The sequence below is a fragment of the Salvia splendens genome, chromosome 21 (genome assembly GCF_004379255.2).
Source record: "Salvia splendens isolate huo1 chromosome 21, SspV2, whole genome shotgun sequence".
Lineage (NCBI taxonomy): Eukaryota > Viridiplantae > Streptophyta > Magnoliopsida > Lamiales > Lamiaceae > Salvia > Salvia splendens.
In genome coordinates, this window is record NC_056052.1 from 25,832,791 (window position 1) to 25,852,631 (window position 19,841).

Genomic DNA, 19,841 nt, shown 5'->3' on the forward strand with positions numbered 1-19,841 from the left:
ATATAAGTGAAAATGAGGATAATGGAAATGCTATCCATGCTTTATAACCTAATAAAGCATAATTTAGAATATAAATGGAATGTCGACAAAACTCGGCTCTTAATGAAACGAATGGAATGTCATTAGCCTCTTCGTGTAGCCTGCTTATAAAAGATGTCCATTCAAGGCAGAGCAAAAAACTATTGTAGATTCTGCACTTCATTAGTCATATAAGTTACAAATCGAGGTTTTTTAGCAAATCTACGAGCTATTCTATGCCTGCTGACAGAAACTAACAATCAATCTGAGTGAATCCCTCTAATTAGAAATAACTATGAACGAGCAATTCACATATTTGATGCACAAACTAACCAACCTAGAATGTACCTGATGAAAGCAGATTTTTAGTTACAAAAGCATCGGAGATCATCATCAACGAAAAGAGCTGATAATAACAAACCATTCCCCACTGTACAATGTCAGCATATTATTCTCATCAAAACAAGCCTGCTTGACAGATCGTGGTTCAATCCTTGAGACGATGGCTCTTGGATTTGATCCGATCCACAGTGCTCCTATTGCCATATTGCACTCGTAGAGGACAACTATTCTCAATACTAGCATGAGGAGCTACTAGAGAACCCAGCCGCAATGTTAAGTCGCAGTCGACCTGCTGCTCTATTTCTTCATGATTGGATGGACAACGAGCATCCAAAGTTAAGGCGGGATAACTTCGTTGGGGACCAATTTTATCACTATCCACGAGTTGGGGATTGGTAAACGAAGCTGTCAAAGGCTCAAGATCATCACCATAGTGCAAAGGAAACACATGCCACGGTTTCGATGAGTTAGAAGCTTGGTCATCACCCGGAACAGAATTGTTGGGCAGCATGACAGTTTTTTTGACATGACTGGGATTTCTTGATTGAAAACTACAACCGTGACCCTTGATGCACGAAGGTGAGGGATTCTTGGCATCGAGTGTTGAGTAGTGTGGGCAATGGAGGATGAGGGGGCTAATCTTAGCAAATTTTCCATAAATCTCCAAGCTCAAATTGGTGTGAGAAACAAAACCACCCTCTACATTATCCGGCCTTAGGTAGCATCTAGGCGAACCGTTACGTTGGCTTCTCGATGATCTCCTAGGAGTGCAACCCAAATGCAATGCAGCTAGTCATAACAGAGACAAACAAATATATGAGTACATTTTTAGCAAGATTTTCTTGAATACCCAAGTTAAAAACAACCTTGCTCTACAAAATCAACATACATAGAAAGAGAATGTTACTAGTTAGCACACACACCTTCAATACAAGAGTGCAAGAATTCCCCAGTTTCAGAGGTCTCATCCTTTCTGATTATGGTGTCAATGGCATCATTTACTCTTTCCCAAAGTGTATCAAGATCAGAATACTCAGCCTAACCCAAGATCAAAAAATGAAGTGGGAGCAAAATAAAAAAGAAATCTTGGATGAAACCAAGGGAGATTTTCAGCTAATAAGCCATAAACCTACCTTAGAGTTTGCTTTAGAATACATGATTTCTTCAGCTTTCAACACAACAATGGGGAGTTTTTCTTGCCACTCCCTATTCTTCTTAGTAGCTAAACAATGGACCTCATTCACAATCCTACAAAACATATCCCACTTCAAGAACACCTCCCAAACACATACTCACTCACACACAGTGAAAGTACCTGAAAATTTCTTGAATGAGAGAACCCCTGATGGGGTGGTGCCTATCACTGTGCCAAGCCATTCTCACACACTCATAGGGTCTTGGCATCCTTCCTTCCAGGGAATCAAGAGAGAGAAGGATGGGTTGTTGATGATGGTGATGAGAAAACACCTACAAAAAGAGGGCTTTCTCTTGCTGCATTTGGGGAAGAGAAAATGGATGTATTCAGATAGGTGGGGAAAAAAACCACAGGGTTCAAAGAGTGACCCCCCCAAAATGGTCCATTACCCTCATGGATTTCAATCAAGGTCCCTTTTCTTATTCATTTTTTTGGCAACAAAATTGAATCTTTTTATCATGGGTTTTATTTAACTGAAATCCCTTTTCTTATTCATTTTTTTGGCAACAAAATTGAATCTTTTCATCATGGGTTTTATTTAAAGTTATAGACAATCATTAATTTGGAAGAAGTGAAGCAGTGGTGTGTGTCCCCCACAGCGCCAGATGCCAGCTTCCCAGTTTCAAAGATCTTCATATTTTGGCACTGTCAGTACCCCTATCTCACCCTTAAACCCAGGATCACGCCGTTGGATTCGTTGGTGAAATTCAAACTCGTGATATTTCTTCATTTGGATGAATGCATTAGTTTTGTTGATGATATTCGAACTTGGAAAAATGAATTACTGGGGTGAAGTTTCTTTATTTTATTTTGTTCTTACTTATATTAAATGAATTTTTACTTAAGTATAATGTTGAAAGGTTCTAACTAGTGATATTTGATGTTGAGATTGGCTCGTTTACAAGAGTTTTGATTCAGGAGTGAAGTGATGCGGATTGAGGGATGTAGAGTGGAGTCCTAACGATATAATACTTCACTCGCCACAATAAATACTTCACTCGTCAACAATAAATACTTCACTCGTCAACAATAAATAATCTTGATATAAAGATATGATTTTTTTAATCTTGATATAAAGATATGATTTTTTTTATAAAATTGGTTAGAATGAAAGATACGAGAGAAAAAGTTGTTAAAATATTTTTAGTTTAGAACATGACTTTATTATTGACCTTTTTTAAACAAAACTTATATCCCAAAAAAATATTTATGGCTCTTTCACTAGGTCGATGCACGGCTAATTAATTTCATTATAGTGTGTTATGATTTTTAATGTGACTATCAATTTGTGACTAACTAGTGCCATTGTAGCAAGTTGAGGTGACATTTTGCTCTCAGCGCCGCAATAACAATTCTTAAACCGGATTTGGATCCCCTACTGTGCACCTCACAAAACAATAAAAAAATATATTTTTTTTATTATTAGAAAATTATTTTGTGAGGTGCACAGCAGTGCTGTGCACCGCAGGGGATCCAAATCCGACTTAAACTGCTGTGCACCGCAGGGGATCCAAATCCGACTTAAACCCCTCTAATTTGTGATTCATCAATAAACTCTCGGGCATACTTTTAAGTTGGATTCCAGTCAATGATAGTGATTATTTACAATTGAAATAAGTGATAAAATTATAAGGTAATTAATGCGTAAGGCGGAGATATATAGGTATATATGTTACCTCAATTAAAATGATACTTACCAAACTATAGAAGTAAATCAATAGTCAAATTTGACTGTCTTAATTAAATCTATCAGTAGCTAGTGGAGCAGTTGAGCATCAAGCAATTGTATTGAATATGTTTATATTTTATGATTTGGTATTCTAATTTTATACACTTTTGTATTAATTAATAGTTGGTATTCTATATTATGATCGATTATATTTCGAGCCCAATTAGTAACACAATATTGGGCTTTGTTCGTTAAAATTATCACCAATCATTAATATAAACAACATTTAATATTACATTATTAGCTTACTTTTCCTATTTTTTCATTTCTAACTTTTTAAAATTATTTTTATTTATATATCTCAATTAAATCGATTTTCTTAAAAAAATTGGTGGAAGCGAATAAATCTTTATTTAAAAAATCACTACTACATATTGTACATAAAATAGCATGACACTTGATATGCTATGGACATGCTTTTCTCCACTTCATCACGATTTAAACTAATCCATATATAAAAAAGGAACTATATCCATTTGCTCGTGACCCCACACAATTTAAATGTTTCACTATCATTATACACTACACAATTTCATGCATGTAAGCCATTTGTCTCTCCCCACCACAAAATGCTATACAACTTGAACCCTCATTTCTATTTAATATCTATATCATTATCCATCATATTACATCATTGAACTTTCAACACCAATAAAAGATTCATTTAATAGAAATCACCACACCCTAAACACAAAATCCCAAAACCCAATCTACCCCCCCAAAAAATATCAATACTAGTCTATTTCCATTAATGCTTTTTTGTACACAAACTCTTCTTGGCTGCTTGTAATTATTACTATCATTTATTTCTAGTTATTTAATTTATTTTTCCATCACATATAAAAAATAAAAACACCACCACTCCCACCCCCATAGGTGCAATGCTGCCCCCCACCCCCCTCTCCCTCCTCTGCGCCATCCTCCTCTGCCTCCCCCTCGCCGTCATCTTCACTTTCACCGCACCCTCCGCCACCACCTCCGCCACCGTTGGCGGCGGCGCCGCCACTGCCCCACTCCCCATCACTTCCCCACTCCCCATCACTATACCACCCCCCTTCACCAACCACACCACTGATACAAGCCAAGTAAGAAACACACTTCCACACCCCAAGATCAAGAATCCCACCGCCGCCAGGGCCGCGGCGGCGGCGGCGGAAGAAGCCGAAGATCAATCACTACTCAACCTCGCTTCCCGGGTCGACCCGGCTGCGAGACCCGTCAAGAAGCTCGCATTCATGTTCCTCGCCACCACCTCCCTCCCCCACGCGCCGCTGTGGGAGCGATTCTTCTCACGCGCCGCCGCGGAGCGGTACAACATATACATCCACGCCGCCGACAACTTCACGGCCCCCTCCGCCGGCGCGTTCGCGAACAGGACCATCCCGTCGAGACCCACGCGCCGCAATACCCCAACGCTGATCGCGGCGGCGCGCAGGCTCCTCGCCCACGCGCTGCTCGACGACGGGGCGAACGCGATGTTCGCCCTACTCTCGCCCTCGTGCGTCCCGCTCCACTCCTTCAGCTACACCTATAGGATACTGACAAAGTCGCGGCGGAGCTTCGTCGAGATTCTGTCGAACGAGCCCGGCGCGTGGGAGAGATGGGCGGCGCGTGGGGAGCACGCGATGCTGCCGGAGGTGGGTTTCGGTGATTTCCGGATTGGGTCCCAGTTCTGGGCGGTGAAGAGGAAGCATGCGAGGGTGATTGTCCGTGACAAGAGGCTTTGGTCGAAGTTCCAGCTGGCGTGCCTGCGCGATGACACGTGTTACCCGGAGGAGCACTACTTCCCTACGCTGCTGAGCATGGTGGACCCGCGGGGGTGCACGCCCTGCACCCTTACGCACGTGGACTGGAGGGGGAGCAGAGGGGGGCATCCGCGGACCTACGTGGCGGATGAGGTGCGCCCCGAGCTGATCAGGGCCCTTCGCGGGAGTAGGCCTAGGTACGGTGACGAAGAGGTGAGATCGGACAGCTCTAATTCGTCTGTGACGGTTGTGGTGGAGAGGCGGAGGAGGCACGATCCGTTTCTGTTTGCGAGGAAGTTCTCGCCAGGTGCACTGCACCGATTGTTGGAGATTGCGAATGATGTTATTTTTAAAGATTGATTTTTTTTTTTAGATTTTGTAACGATGATAGTAATGAAGTGTAGAATATAAAGTACACTGTAAAATGAAATTAATAAAGCGAAAAGGCGGGAAAAACCCGTGCTTTTGTTTCTAACCTATCTTTCCCTTTCTATTCTCTCAAATTTTGATAGATTGATTCTTTTTTCCATTTAGTGGGATAGTTTTATGTTAAAGAAATTGTACTTTAGAAAAAGGGGTTAAAGTGTTTATGAATTTTGATTATAGAAGGATTGATACTACTACTTTAGAAAAAGGGGTTAAAGTCTATGACTATATGCGGTTTGGTTCGAAATACAAAGTTGGGTTTCATAGGTTTTGTTTGATTGGGCCAATTAAAAGTTATGGTATCTCAGTATAATGTCTAAACCAAGATATGGGCCGTTGTTAAAGATGGTCAATGATTATGGGTACAACTTATGGTGACTCAAATCATGTGTCAGGTGGATAATGACTTTTTTTCTAATAATGTGTAGAGAAAATGCACGAGCTAAAACGTGGATGAATTGCTTAGAAAGGCCACTCGCACCGTTCTCCTTTTTTTACTCTATAAAATACTCATATTTCATCTTCATTTCACAAACAAATACACATCAAATCCTCCAAATCATCTCTATTTCCTCTCCAATTTCATCTAACCTCTCATCACAAAATGTCCGGCGACGGAAACTCTGGCGGTGGCGGCTCCGGTGGGTTTGACATCAACGCATTTGGCGACTGGGGGCATGTACAACGTGTTGGGTGGTTCCGGTTCCGGTTCGTCTACGCCGAGCACCCAGGGCTCATCGACGCCGGGGGTACCAACCACCCCATTTTGATGTGGATGCATACGCTCGTCCCTCCGCACCGAGGTATTCGCATGGATTATCCCAAACTCCGGAGGATTATCCTGATGAACCCCATCCGGAAGGAGGATGAGGCGGTGGAAGCTCCAGGGCATTCGACGCCGTGGAGGAAGAGGGGGAGGCGGCCGAGGAGGATGAGGATGTATGCCGGCATCCGTACAGTGCAAGGACACGATGACAGTGTACAACGTCTGGATCAGCGTCTCGTACGATCCCATCGTCGGAAATCAACAATCCCGGGAGTGCTTCTGGGAAAAGGTCACCGAGGCCTACAACGAGATCAAGCCAAGAGGGTCCTGCCGCCGCACATTGAAGATGCTCCGCGCTTACTTTGACCGAGTCGACAGGGAGGTCAAAAAATTTTGCGGCATCTACAAGAAAAGCGTCTCATTACCAAAGCGGAGTCACGGGAGCCGACATTCTGAGATCGGCTTTGCGAGTCTACTTCGACGACACCGACAAAGAATTCAGACATGTCGATCTCCCATGTCTGGGAGGCCGTCAAAGATGAGGAAAGGTGGGCCGGCGGTGTGCGGTCCAGCTCGGGCTCGACCTCGAAGTGCATTAAGCACACGGCGGGTGGCCAATACTCGTCTAGTGGGGGCGGTTCGGGCAGCGCCGTACAAGAGACTACCTCGCATGAGGTTGAGGGCACGACAGACGATGCCGGGGGGTCATCCCGTGTGCGCCGTCGGCCGCAAGGGACCAAGGCGGCTAGAGGGAGGAGGGGCCAAGGCGAATCAAGCCAGGCGAGCTCGGGCTCGAACAGCCTATTGTCCATGTACTTGACCGCCACGATGGCGGACACTTCCCGCATGACGTCTCCACAATACCAAGCCCATCTTGCCGGAATTGAGTATATGGGAAGACAAATTGGTATTCCGCCTCCAGGTAGCTTGAGTGCATCGCCACCGCCTTCGGGAGATGATTCGCCGGCGGAGTAGTTTTTTTAATTTCTATAAAATTGTATTTTAAATTATGTTTTTTTAATTTTGCCACGAATTTAATTATGTATTTTTTAGGATTTTAAGTTGTATTTTTATTTTATTTAATGAAGTGTGTTTTTTATTAATTGAATTTGTTGGAAAAAAATAAAAAATGAAATTGAATGAATGGTAAGTTAAGAGATGGTTAAGAGACGAATAAGAGATGGAGGGTTGCAGGTTCTGTCTCTTAGTTAAGAGATGAAGTGAAAACTACAGTGGGACCCATGAATAGTTAAGAGATGAGACGGTTAAGAGACAGATAAGAGACAGCGATGCGGATGACCTAATACTACTTCATCCATTCTACAATACTACAATAAGAGTCACATTTTGTCATTTCGGTCCGTCCATGATAAAGTTATACTTATTTTACTTTTACCATAAATGGCAAGTAAGTCACACATTTCACTAATTCACTTCACTCATATTTTATTATAAAATCAATATAAAAAAGTTGACTCATATTTCATTAACTTTTCGTGTCTTATAGTTGCGACCGAAATCACATTTTTCTAACAAGTAGTAATAATTAATTGATAAGATATTTTTACCCAATCAATAGCTTGAAAGTTTGAGTTATGAATGGACAATTATTTTTAATCTTTTGACTTATTTATTTATTTTTATTTGATTATAGTTACAGGCGTTTCAAGCTGGTTTCAAGCTCGTCTTTAATAAAGTTAAATTAATCTTATGAGATTAGATTTTTATATTAAGACCTAAAATCTTCTAACCAATAATAGAGTTTGAACCCATGAAAATGAAAAACTCCACTTCCCATTATTGTATTTGTTTGTAGTCTCTAGTCTGTGCTAATGTAATATACTATGAGATCAATACTTATCTGTTTTGCATTAGATTAAATAAAAATTAATGAATCACCCCATAAGTGTCATATCAACGATGACTCTGACGTGACATATTATCCAAAATTTGTATGGTAAACATATCAACAATATCAATGATAATCATTTCCATATATACTACATCAAAATACAATTAAATATACGAATATCGTATTAGGAAAGTTAATTATAGTAGTATAATCTTAGGAAAACAATAGATTACATAAAATTTTCCATTAGCAAATTCAACAAAATCTTGCATTAAAATTTGTAGATCTACTTTAAAAAATATTGACCTTTAGAAATTAATTAAATTAAATTACATTAATTTAATTTTAAAAAAATAATGTAAACAAACACATCAAAGAATTCAAGTGGTAGAGACAACCGAGCAGCAACTCACACCAACTGTACCACCGCCTCCTTCAATATATTGTTTCCGATCAAAATCGACGGCCGTGATTCTCCTGGATCTAACCGCACCATTTCAATCCACCTTTCTATTCCCCTTTCCCTTTCCCTTTCTTTTTCCTATTTTTTTTTATTGTTTTTACCCTCCATTCCATTTTTATATCTTTCTCTCTCCCCAAGTTCGCAGCAAATCTAGAGAGAGAATCGCCGCATCCTCCACCAGAAACCCCCAATTTCATACATCACACACTACTGCAGCTGCAGCGCCTCCAGTTCCTCGTTTTCTGGGAAGGTGAATGAATTGAAGGCTCCATATGTTTGATTTTTGTTAATTAATCGCCGGATGTTTGTGTTTTCGTTTAAATGGAGCTGACTGTTAACTTTTTTTTATTTGTTTTGATTGAAATTGGTTGGTTAAGTTGCTGGAATTTTGTGATTCTTAGCTGAATTGAGTGTACCGAGTGATTTAGGGTATGATTTTGCGTTGAATTTTGTTTCTGGTGTTGTTAGCGTAGGGTATCGACGAGATCGGATAGAGCGATGGCGCCGAGCACGATACGGAAAGCGATCGGGGCGGTGAAGGATCAGACCAGCATCGGGATCGCTAAGGTCGCGAGCAACATGGCGCCGGAGCTGGAGGTCGCCATAGTCAAAGCCACTAGCCACGACGACGATCCGGCGTCGGAGAAGTATTTGAGGGAGATTCTCCAGTTGACTTCGTTTTCCCGAGGGTATGTTAGCGCCTGTGTAGTCGCTGTGTCTAGAAGGTTGGGGAAAACGCGTGATTGGATTGTGGCTCTCAAATGTTTGATGCTTATTCATCGATTGCTCAATGAAGGAGATGCTGTCTTCCAGCAGGAAATCATGTATGCTACTAGAAGGGGGACTAGGTTGTTGAATATGTCTGATTTTCGCGATGAGGCGCACTCGAGTTCTTGGGATCACTCGGCTTTTGTGAGAACCTACGCGCTGTACCTGGATCAGAGGCTGGAGATGATGATTTATGAGCGGAAGCAGAGTGGGAATGGTGGTGAGATTGAGAGATCTGGTGCTAGAGATGATAGGTATAACTATAGATCACCACCGGGATCAAACAGGGGTAATGGATACGAGTATAGTCACGAGTATCGGGAGGAGCCCTATGGGATGCGCAGATCTAGGTCGTCCGGTGATGTGAGAGAGTCGACACAGGCGCAGAAAGATGCTACTCCTCTTAGGGATATGGCGCCCGAGAGGATCTTTGGGAAGATGAGTCATTTGCAGAGGCTGTTGGATCGGTTTTTGTCTTGCCGGCCTACGGGTTTGGCAAAGAATGAGAGGATGATCCTGGTTGCAATGTATGCTATTGTTAAGGAGAGCTTCAAGCTGTATGCTGATATCTGTGAGGTTTTGGCTGTGCTTCTTGACAAGTTCTTTGATATGGAGTATCAAGATTGTGTCAAGGCCTTTGATGCTTATGCTAGCTCAGCGAAGCAGATAGACGAATTGATTGGATTCTATAACTGGTGCAAGGACATTGGTGTGTCGAGGTCTTCTGAGTTTCCAGAAGTTCAGAAAATTACTGGCAAATTGTTGGAGACTTTGGAGGAATTTGTGAGGGACAGGGCTAAAGTGACGAAGAGCCCAGAGAGGAAGGTGGAGGCATTGCCGGCTCCTCCTGTGGAGGAAGAGCCGGTGCAAGAGACTAAGGCGCTGCCGCCTCCTGAGGACCATACTCCCCCACCACAACCTGAGCCAGAGCCTCCTAAGCCCGCCGTTCAAGGCGATCTGCTGGATCTAAGGGATGAGGGAGTGACTGCTGATGATCAAGGGAATAAGTTTGCTCTGGCACTGTTTGCTGGACCGGTGGCCAACAACGGGAATGGCTCGTGGGAAGCATTCCATTCGAATGGGGAATCGGAGGTGACTTCCGCCTGGCAAAATCCGGCTGCAGAGACGGGCAAGGCTGATTGGGAATTGGCTCTTGTCGAAACTGCTAGCCATTTGTCTCAGCAAAAGGCTTCAATGGGCGGTGGACTTGATCCGTTGCTATTGAATGGCATGTATGATCAGGGAATGGTTAAGCAGCATGTGAGCACTTCTCACTTGAGTGGTGGCAGTGCCAGCAGCGTTGCGCTGCCAGGTCCTGGAGCGAGTAAAACTCCAGTCCTGGCACTCCCTGCGCCCGATGGAACAGTTCAGACAGTGGGACAGGATCCATTTGCTGCGTCTTTAAGCATTGCGCCTCCTTCGTACGTGCAGATGGCCGACATGGAGAAGAAGCAGCAACTGCTGGTGCAGGAGCAGATGGTGTGGCAGCAGTATCACAGAGACGGGATGCAAGGCCAGACGAGCCTGGCCAAGATCGGTGCAGGCGGATATCATGCTCCAGGCGTACAGCCTCCAATGCCGTACGGCATGCCACCAGTGAACGGAGTTGGAGTGCCACCTGCTGGTTACTACTATACACCCTACTGATTCTTGGTAAATTTTTCTATGTGATATTCAATGTATTTGATGTGATTTTGCTGGCATTTGTGCATTTCTGTTTTGTAATATTATTTTTATTTGGGATTGCAGGTGCTTGTTCTAGAACAACTAATTCTATTCTTTTCTTCCTAATATGATAATTTTGTGTATCTAGATTTTGGATTAGGCTTATTTCTACTTGTAGGGAAACTAATAGTATTGTTTAGAACCATTTGCATCTGACATGACTTGCAAGATTGTCTGTCTTTAGTGGATTTTGGTTGTTTAGTAGTAGTAACTAACTAAGTGTGCTAATACAGTGATAATCCAAATTTGGGTATGGAATATTAGTGGTTTCTAGATAAATTTTTATTCATGTAGATTCTCTCATTTCTGGAAGTTGAAGATTGATATGATCTTGTCATGTGTCCATATTTCTTTTCTGGTTATCAGACTAAGCCACTAAAAATGCCGCCATCATTTTTTCTCTATATTTTTGTCTCACATTTTACCAATTTTGCATAAAACTTGTGCCATCGACTACTAAGATTATTGGTAGTAGACGGAGGTAGTGTGTGTTTTTCGTCGTGGTCTCATTGGAAATTGATTTCTTCGTCAATGGACTAGATTCAAAAAAGATGGACTACCATATCTTGGCGTGAAAATTTGGAAATAGTGGAAATTGATTTGAGAAAAAGGTATCCAGGTTGGAGTTGTAGAGTGCAACGTCGTTATCGTTGAATTGGTGAATTTAATTTAGGTGAGAGGCTTAGTCTGTTTTGGTGGAATTAATTTTGGTGTGTGGACCGTTTACTAGTCAACATTAGCTTCATGATTATTTTTTCTAAAATAAAAGCTTAGTTATGATCATTGATCTAAATTAGGATTAATAAAAAAGTTGGATTAAAAAAATTGATTGCCCAATGGCTATGACAATCCAGTGTCGTAGTTCATATGGATCGATGTTGTTCACATAGGTCCATGTGATGATGAGAAATTTTACAGTCAGCAAAAACAGTTGATGACAAATTTCAACGAGGATGTCCACAGCATCTGAATCAATATAACTAAACAGGACTTCAATTTTTACTAACAAATGTGGTACTTGACTAACTCCTCTGAAAAATGGAGAATCAAAATACAGAAGAAATCTATCGAAAAAGATGAAGAAACTGTCATGGGACTAAGAAAATCGACGAACAAGAGAGAGGAGAGAAAAAGGAGAAAAAAATCCATATTGACTACATTGTGGTGAAAGTGTCTTCAAATTACTACTCCAATGTACATGTGTTATGGAGTATAAAATGGAATAACAACTTCAATAATATGCAAACTGATAAAAATTTGGTTTTTCAATTTTAATAACTTCTTAAATTCCAAGATCAATCGTCTTGTTGGATAGCATTCACTGAAAGGGATATTTGAAAACAAGAGTAGGTTGCTAAAAAAAAGTAAAATTAGGTGTTTTACTGTGTGAATGTCTTTAAGACATTTCGGCAAACACCTTCAGTGGGAACTGATTTTCCGCTGTGCAGAAATAGATTTGAAATGCCCAAAATGCAGTTGAAAGAGGAGCTCAAAAATGCCATTTACGTCCTAAAATTGAGTATGGACCAATAAAGTTCAGTTCGGTTCGGTTCGATTCGATTCGATTCATTCATTATCTATGGATGTGACTTGTAATTACACACAATTCTTGAATACAATTTCTTTACACTTCCTTGTACATTTGAATTCTTAAATACAAATTTTTCGATGAAATACTTCACAAATACAAGCAATACACATCGTATGGTATTAATTTTTAGACAACAATAATCGAAAGCCCATTTTGTTGCCATTCTTTAGTATCTCGACCCGTCTAACAGATTCAACAAATTCCCTGCAATTAAAATTAAAAAAATTTAAGTATGTTGTAAGAAAATTAATTATAACTTAACTAGTAGAAGTATTATATACATACTCCCAGTCCAAATCTCCAACTAACATCCAATCTCCCTCTTTGTCCAAGTACAATACAGTGTACTCTTCCCCACTCTCAATTTTACTATCTGCAATTTGCACAAAAAAAAACCATCAAATCACACAAAAACACATTGTTACCAACACATAAAATTCCGTCACAATCCCAAATTTGACATTTGAGTGACCAAAATTCGTTGCAATGTTATTGTGACGAATTTTGAGTGAAAAAGTGTCTTGGTAGGTGGAAAAGAAAAATTAGGGCATACATTTAGCAAACATATCCATCAATGTGTTTGTCAAATCATGATACGAATCGAAATCCCTAAGATCGACTTTTCGCCCTATGGCAACGCCCTCCATCTTCACCTTCACGTGCATTGACTTTCTCTCAACTTGCTTCGTCGTTGTCATGTGCGACCGACGGTGATGGGACGACGAGTCCGTTGGTGGCCACCCCTCGAATCTTCGGCGACCACTATCACTACTCATAGAAAGAAGAGAAAAAAGAGGTAAATAACAAAATTGAAATATTTAAAGAAATGCATCACTTTAGCTAGGTTACAAAATATTAGACTTACTCGTGGCGTTTCCTATATTTCGGAGGGCGGCCGACTCCGTCCTCCATCTCTGCAACGCCGCTCCATGAGAGCAACGATAAAGTCGTACCCCCAACTCCGGTGGCGCTATGATCTTCGAGAAACACCCGTTTCTGTCTATATTCCTTGTGGTTTTCGGTCTTGAATCCATTGTTATTCGCGTTGTGGTTGGGAAGAGCAAGTCCGAGTTCAAGTTCCATCAATGCCTTTCGATTGTACAACTAATTAATCCAATGGAATGTAATATAGATCTAAGTTTCACAATTTTGATTTGAATGTTATGCTCCCTATATATAGGATACATGCCACGCATTACTTTTAATTTCTAAGTAAACCCTAGATCGAAATAGAGCTAAAAATGGTGGGGTTGGAAACATAAAAAAAATGATGGAGGGGCATAACAATAAAGTTTTTGGTAGGCCAAAAGAGGGGTGGTGATTCGACAATTTGAGAAATAATTATGTTCTAATATTTAAGAACATGTTTGGCTTTTTTCATATTTCCTATTCTAAATCTTATATCTTATGTTAAATAATTGGTAGTACTATATTTTTTCACTGAATGTTACTATTAATATTTTGTATAATATATAAATATATTTAATTATATATGTTTTTAATGTTTTCTATAATTATATACGTACTCCATTGTTTAAATAAACTAGTACTAGTACTATTTATCTATATATATAGCTTAGCAATTCAACTCGGGATTAATTAAAGCATAAGCAATCATTAGAATAAATCAATTACATAATAAAATTTCAAAATTAGGAATTAAAGTGATCACGTGGTGGCAGAACGACATAGTAGTCCCAGTTATCAGCCATTGCCCAAAAATACATGCACACATACATACAAAACATATCGATCCCACATATTCTAGGTTTAGTCTAATCCATACTCCAATCAATATATTGCACGTACATAAGGGCCAACGCGGAAAAAATTCTCAAAAAAAACCCTAGAGGAAAAAGTTGAATTTTCTAAATTGTAAATTCGAGATCTCGAAAAGACATTTTTCTTGCGAATTGAACTAGTGATGTGGTTATATTGTAGACACCACATGTATAAGAGGGTAGGGGCTTCAACCTCATTTATTTTCACCGTAAACTGCAACTTAGTTGGTAAAACATTTCTCCTTTATCTATTAGGTCGGTGGTTTGAGTCATCACATGCTAAATGAAAAACCATCATTGATTGTATTAAAAATACATCTTTATTTTCTTTATATAAATTTATTGAAATTGCTAAAAGAAAGAGGGAACGAAGAACCTGACCGGAAAAGATGAATTAGAAAATAGGTTTAATGGGAGATCTTAAATTAACATTTTTTTTGCATCCGCACCTGATTCACACTGACTACGTTGATAAATTTAACAAATTTTAAAGAAAATTTTGAAGCTTAGTTTGATATGTCCACAATTTTGAAATATATTAGAGTATGTACTACATACATTTAATAATTTGAGCAACTATCTAAATAAAAGGGTCCAAGTGATGTTGTCTATTCATAGACATGGATAGGGTTTGGGAGGTCCCTATAATCCTAGAAATTACAAGTTGATGTAATGAATGTGGCCGTATTCAAATTATTTATCAAAATTACAAGTTGATGTAATGAATGTGACCGTATTCAAATTATTTATCATCTTCTTGCGAGACACATATAAGTATATATTTACATTTTTGAATTATTGATGGATTTTATCATCAAAAGTCGTACAGTAAGATTTTGAAAACCAACTTGGTCCGATACAAGTTAGATATTTTGGTCTTATGAATTTTCTTTCACCCATCGAGTCTCATATTTAGTGTCGGCATACAATTAGTGAACTGATCTCTTTTTGCTTCTCATTATCTATGTACAAAACAAGATCTTTTGGGGAACCTCAAAGTAATATATTATCGTTTCACTAAAAAAAAAGTGGAGTATTTTTTTTCCCTTTTTCTCCATTTAATGAAACTGTTCAGTTGAGGACTAGCAAAAGACGTTTTCTACACGAATAAAACAATTAAAAAAGTACTCTCAGTCCCAGATAGTCAGGGACGGATCTAGCATTAAGCTAGATGGGGCAAATGCCCTTGCTCATATTTCATTGTTTATATATATGTATAACCAATTATAGAGATTTTTGTATTAATCTTCCACTAATTGACCCTTCTTTAATTTTAAAATTTCTCCATGTATATTTTTGCCCCTCTTGCTAAGAATTCCTAGATCCGTCCCTGCAGATAGTTTGTCTCATTTTTCCATTTCCATCTGTCCCACATAGTTTGTCACATTTCACTTTTTACCATTTTTTGTAGTGGACCTCATATTCCACTAACTCATTCTTACTCACATTCTATTATAAAACTAATATATAAAAGTAAGACTTGCATTCTACTAACTTTTTCAACTCACTTTTCATTACATTTCTTAAAACACGTACCCAATCAAAGTGAGACAAACTATCTAGGACGGAGGGAGTATAAATTTAATAGTATTATGTTTGTAAACAAGACTGACTAGAATTTAAACAAATTTCATAATTTAAATTACTACTCCTTCCGTCCCATAAAAATATGGGCAATGAGTATGACACATGAATTAAGAAAAAATTGGTAAAATAATAAAGATGAGAAGAATGGTATGGTAAAATAAGAGGAAGGAGGAAAATAGCAGGTAAAGTAGTGTTAGTGGGTAGTGGGACATACATCATTAAATTGATATGACTTTCCAAAAATAGAATGCACATATTTTTGTAGGACGGACAAAAATGGAAAGTGCACATATTTTTATGGGACAGATGTAGTATTATCTTCCAAAAGAATTGGATAAGTTGTCATTCATAAATCATAATAACAATTATCTTGTGATTTTGATCTTTTAATCAAAGTAAGATAAGGTTCATGAACGAAAATAGTTGCTCATCTATACATTCTTAAAGTGAGAGATGATGTGACTCAAAGATTACTTGTCTTTATGCACTAATTGTGTAGTACGTAGGCATGTGTGTGTTCCTCAAGGTTCATGTACTAAAGGCCTTTTCTTTCCTCTTGTTCCTTTCATGACTATTGCTTTCGATCGAGACATATCATACTTTTATGTTACATACTTTTAATATGACAATAGTGTGTGTTTTAGGAATAATAGTAATTTGAGATATCAAATATGAAAATTGTACTATGTTTGTTGACTGACATTGAGATACCCGAGCAGTCAAAATTGGTTCGACCCTGAAGGAAAGGACGAGTTGGGACAGGGGTAAGCATTTGAATTTTCCGTTGGAATTATACCAAATTCGAGTTTTGGGATGATATAAATCCGATCTGATTCAAAATATCCAATTTTTTTTATAACTAATAACTTACCCAAAAAAAAATCCAAAAATGAGAAATAAAGTTTTGTAACTATTATACATATTAGTAACTCAGGTTATAAGATTTTTTTCTGTTTCTAAAAATCAATCCAAATTGAATTGAAAATTCGAATTTTCAAAGAAAAAGAAATCTGAAAAATCTGAACCAAATTTAATTTTTCAATTTTGTATGATTTGATCACTCGGATTGCAAATATTTTGTCACTTTGTTAAATATGATATAAAAATTTAAAATTTTGCATAATCACAACAAACATTCAGTCCTAATTTAACAACATAAGCATTTGTAAAACAAATTTTTTCAAGATAAATAATGATTTTCCATTTATTCACATGGAACCTCAACTTACTTTGGGCCTATCAGCTATGTTATTATCAGCCTATTATTCATAAGGAAAAGGTATAAATTGTTGGTATAGGCCCAATAAAAACTTTTAACGGGCCTTTATTTGGGCTGAAAATATTTAATTGGGCTTCAAAATAGGGCCCAAATATAAATGGAAAAAGGCGGGTATTAACTGTATTAACTGCCATTCACTCTTCGTAGAGAGAGAAAAAGCAAAAGGGAAAAAACGAAAAGAAGAGCGAATGCCAAAATTCGATTTCATTCCAATCTCATTTCTCTCTCTAGAATCTCTCTCGACACAAGCCATACCCTACCTCCGAATCTGCTAACAACCAGCTCAATTTCGAGATCCGCGACGAGGAGACGTATAAATGGAGGCCTCATGATCGACGATACTCGATTTCTTCGTTACCGATTTTGCGGCATTCCGCGATGATGCAGATTGTGGAGATCGATCGCTACAAGCCTCGATTCTCGAATGGATCGATTGTGCGCTTGTTTCCCCCAACGGCGTACGTTGGCGGCCCGAGGCGGAGCGCTTCTTCCTACAACAGGCTTCAGCAGCCGCCCCTCCGAATTACGATTCTCAAATTGGACGGGTCCTCTTTTGGTAGGTTTTTAATTTGATGTTGTGGTCTGTTCAAGCAGTTATCCGTGTTTTGTTAGGTTTTGTAGAAATTGATGTTTGCCTTTGATTAATTTGAGTGTGTGAGAATGTAGATTGGGTGTTTGTGATAATGCTGTATGAGAATTTAATGAAGTTGGTGGGATTATTTTGTTGTGAAGGAGTTGAGGTGACTAAGATGGGAACCGTTGGGGAACTGAAGCGGGCTGTCGAATCGGCTTTTGATCATCTGCCAAAGGAGGGGCCTGACAGAGTTTCATGGTAATGAGTTTTTACCTTCAAAATATCTTGTGTTAGCAGCTGAAGATTTGCATTGCTATTGATGTCTGTTTAGCTCTAGTGGCATTGTTGCTTATTTAATTCTATGGCACTCTTATGTCTTCAAAATATTTGATTAATAGAATGCTAAATTGAATTTTTTGGGGCTTTAACAGTATTTTGTTGGGCCTTAACTTCTTCAACATGAACTGGTGTAGCTAAGCTTATAATTTGAACTTTTATGCAGGGAGCATGTATGGGGACAGTTTTGCCTTAGTCACGAAGGCGAGATGTTGTTGAATGACCGAGATTATATCAGCATGGTTGGCATTAAGGATGGTGATCAGGTTAGTTCTAGTTTTGTATCGTGTGACTGTTGCCTCTGCGTAGACGTTTTGGGTATTTAAAAGAAGTTCGATATTTCAGAAGATAGAGAGATTCGTGTAGTATTGGACAAACGAAAGATCTTGCAGATGGCTTAGTGCTAGTAATTAGCCTTACATAAGTAAACTCTATATGAAGTTCAAGATTTCTGAAGATAGATAGCTAGATTCATGTCGTATTGAGCAAACGGAAGATCTTGCAGTTCGTTTAGTACTAGAAATTAGCCCTACATAAGAGTGAACCAAAAGTGAACTCCATATGACTGTTTGCCCTTTCGGCTTGATTGTGGTAGTGAGAGAGAGAACATCCTAGGTCTTCGAAAGGAATGGGGGGCTTTGAGAAAACAGTGAAGTTTCAGGATTTTGAAAAGGAAGAAGTGACTATCTTTATTTTGGTTACATTTTGTAGTGAAAATTTGATGTTTCACTTTGTCTTATGCTTGACAATTTTGATTTTTGTTTGCACTTTCAGCTGCAGTTCATTCATCGTGCTTCGAGTACTAATAATTTCATAAAGATAAAATCAAAGGCAGCATACACTAGTGATGATGATGAATCCCACAAGTAGGTTGTTGAGAAATAGTGATTTTGAAGCCATGAATAGTGGTTCAAAAATCAACTTATATAACCATGTCAATTCAATTTACAGAAAGGTTGAACACAGAAATGTAGAGAAAGAAGAGAGCATCCATGAAGAGATATCAGAGGAGACTAAGGAAGATGCTCATTGGGATTTAAGAGATGATGTTGGGTCAAAACGCGATCACCGGTTAAGTCACTTAATAAAAGGATGGTTTCCATATCGCAAGTTCACTAGCTCGAGCTCCAACTCCCGGATGAGGCTTGCAGAGAGAGGCTGCTCTTCTAGATCTTCGCGCAACGTGCTGGGAAGTTTCAAGAATTGCCTGAGACGTTCGGGCAGAAAGAACGACTCCCGGATGTTGAGTTGGAAAATCAAGTGAAAACTCCTGTAGTTTTAAAGGTATTGAAGCACAAGTGATGAGTTGCAGAAATAATATGGTTGATGCTTCTTTATTCATCTTTGTTACATGTTAATCAGATTATGATTTAGGAAAGTTTTGTGGAATTAGCGAATTCGTGAGTTGAAGAATGGAACTTTGTCTTTGTTGAATAAGAATTTATTGAGAAATGCATTTCGATTTTGGTTGATTTGTTTGAGATATAATCCATTTTATTTGGAGCTAACTGGTAGTACCAGTTCATATTTCAAAAGTCAATGTATTAAGGAATCATATTGTGCTAATGATTTTATAAAATTATTTTTATATTGCAAACGCGACAAATAAATGAATAATTAGGCAATAGTAGTAAGCAACAAATTAGCTAACTTTATTTGTAAGG

General features: G+C 38.9%; 5 protein-coding genes across 7 annotated transcripts; 3 read left to right on the top strand and 2 right to left on the bottom strand.

Annotated features, from left to right (window-relative positions):
• Positions 1-147: 147 nt before the first annotated feature.
• LOC121783472 lies at positions 148-2,043 on the bottom strand. Its single transcript, XM_042181556.1, has 4 exons — positions 1,676-2,043; positions 1,494-1,608; positions 1,284-1,398; positions 148-1,149 (listed from the first exon to the last, which is right to left on the bottom strand). The coding sequence occupies exons 1-4, from the start codon at positions 1,762-1,764 to the stop codon at positions 506-508; spliced, it is 963 nt and encodes a 320-aa protein (XP_042037490.1). The 5' UTR covers positions 1,765-2,043; the 3' UTR covers positions 148-505.
• Positions 2,044-4,150: 2,107 nt separating this feature from the next.
• On the top strand, positions 4,151-5,504 carry LOC121785487 (glycosyltransferase BC10-like). Its single transcript, XM_042183933.1, has one exon. The coding sequence runs from the start codon at positions 4,166-4,168 to the stop codon at positions 5,387-5,389; it is 1,224 nt and encodes a 407-aa protein (XP_042039867.1). The 5' UTR covers positions 4,151-4,165; the 3' UTR covers positions 5,390-5,504.
• Positions 5,505-8,479: 2,975 nt separating this feature from the next.
• LOC121785035 (probable clathrin assembly protein At4g32285) lies at positions 8,480-11,116 on the top strand. 3 transcript variants are annotated; one of them, XM_042183370.1, is made up of 3 exons: positions 8,480-8,786; positions 9,010-10,957; positions 11,054-11,116. In XM_042183370.1, exon 2 carries the CDS (start codon positions 9,035-9,037, stop codon positions 10,949-10,951), a length of 1,917 nt encoding a protein of 638 aa, XP_042039304.1. In that variant the 5' UTR covers positions 8,480-8,786; positions 9,010-9,034; the 3' UTR covers positions 10,952-10,957; positions 11,054-11,116. The 3 variants fall into 3 exon arrangements, with proteins under 3 accessions (XP_042039304.1, XP_042039303.1, XP_042039302.1); XM_042183369.1 differs by having other exon boundaries at positions 9,005-11,116; XM_042183368.1 differs by having other exon boundaries at positions 9,010-11,116.
• Positions 11,117-12,584: 1,468 nt separating this feature from the next.
• On the bottom strand, positions 12,585-13,767 carry LOC121783979 (auxin-responsive protein IAA28-like). Its single transcript, XM_042182160.1, has 4 exons — positions 13,486-13,767; positions 13,174-13,388; positions 12,906-12,993; positions 12,585-12,824 (listed from the first exon to the last, which is right to left on the bottom strand). The coding sequence occupies exons 1-4, from the start codon at positions 13,701-13,703 to the stop codon at positions 12,740-12,742; spliced, it is 606 nt and encodes a 201-aa protein (XP_042038094.1). The 5' UTR covers positions 13,704-13,767; the 3' UTR covers positions 12,585-12,739.
• Positions 13,768-17,429: 3,662 nt separating this feature from the next.
• On the top strand, positions 17,430-19,732 carry LOC121784756. Its single transcript, XM_042182979.1, has 5 exons — positions 17,430-17,823; positions 18,000-18,099; positions 18,344-18,443; positions 18,952-19,043; positions 19,129-19,732. The coding sequence occupies exons 1-5, from the start codon at positions 17,646-17,648 to the stop codon at positions 19,439-19,441; spliced, it is 783 nt and encodes a 260-aa protein (XP_042038913.1). The 5' UTR covers positions 17,430-17,645; the 3' UTR covers positions 19,442-19,732.
• Positions 19,733-19,841: the final 109 nt, after the last annotated feature.

Bases quoted from the DNA above. Each gene is read 5' to 3' on its own strand.
- LOC121783472 (XM_042181556.1), bottom strand. From the start codon at position 1,764: ATGCCAAGACCCTATGAGTGTGTGAGAATGGCTTGGCACAGTGATAGG. The intron at 1,399-1,493 runs GTAGGTTTATGG...ATCTTGGGTTAG, and splicing joins ATTCTAAAGCAAACTCTAAG to GCTGAGTATTCTGATCTTGA. The intron at 1,150-1,283 runs GTGTGTGTGCTA...TGTTATGACTAG, and splicing joins CTTGCACTCTTGTATTGAAG to CTGCATTGCATTTGGGTTGC.
- LOC121785487 (XM_042183933.1), top strand. From the start codon at position 4,166: ATGCTGCCCCCCACCCCCCTCTCCCTCCTCTGCGCCATCCTCCTCTGC.
- LOC121785035 (XM_042183369.1), top strand. From the start codon at position 9,035: ATGGCGCCGAGCACGATACGGAAAGCGATCGGGGCGGTGAAGGATCAG.
- LOC121783979 (XM_042182160.1), bottom strand. From the start codon at position 13,703: ATGGAACTTGAACTCGGACTTGCTCTTCCCAACCACAACGCGAATAAC. The intron at 13,389-13,485 runs GTAAGTCTAATA...TTCTATGAGTAG, and splicing joins AAATATAGGAAACGCCACGA to TGATAGTGGTCGCCGAAGAT. The intron at 12,994-13,173 runs GTATGCCCTAAT...TGCAAATTGCAG, and splicing joins GATGGATATGTTTGCTAAAT to ATAGTAAAATTGAGAGTGGG.
- LOC121784756 (XM_042182979.1), top strand. From the start codon at position 17,646: ATGATGCAGATTGTGGAGATCGATCGCTACAAGCCTCGATTCTCGAAT. The intron at 18,444-18,951 runs GTTAGTTCTAGT...TTGCACTTTCAG, and splicing joins GCATTAAGGATGGTGATCAG to CTGCAGTTCATTCATCGTGC. The intron at 19,044-19,128 runs GTAGGTTGTTGA...TTCAATTTACAG, and splicing joins GATGATGATGAATCCCACAA to AAAGGTTGAACACAGAAATG.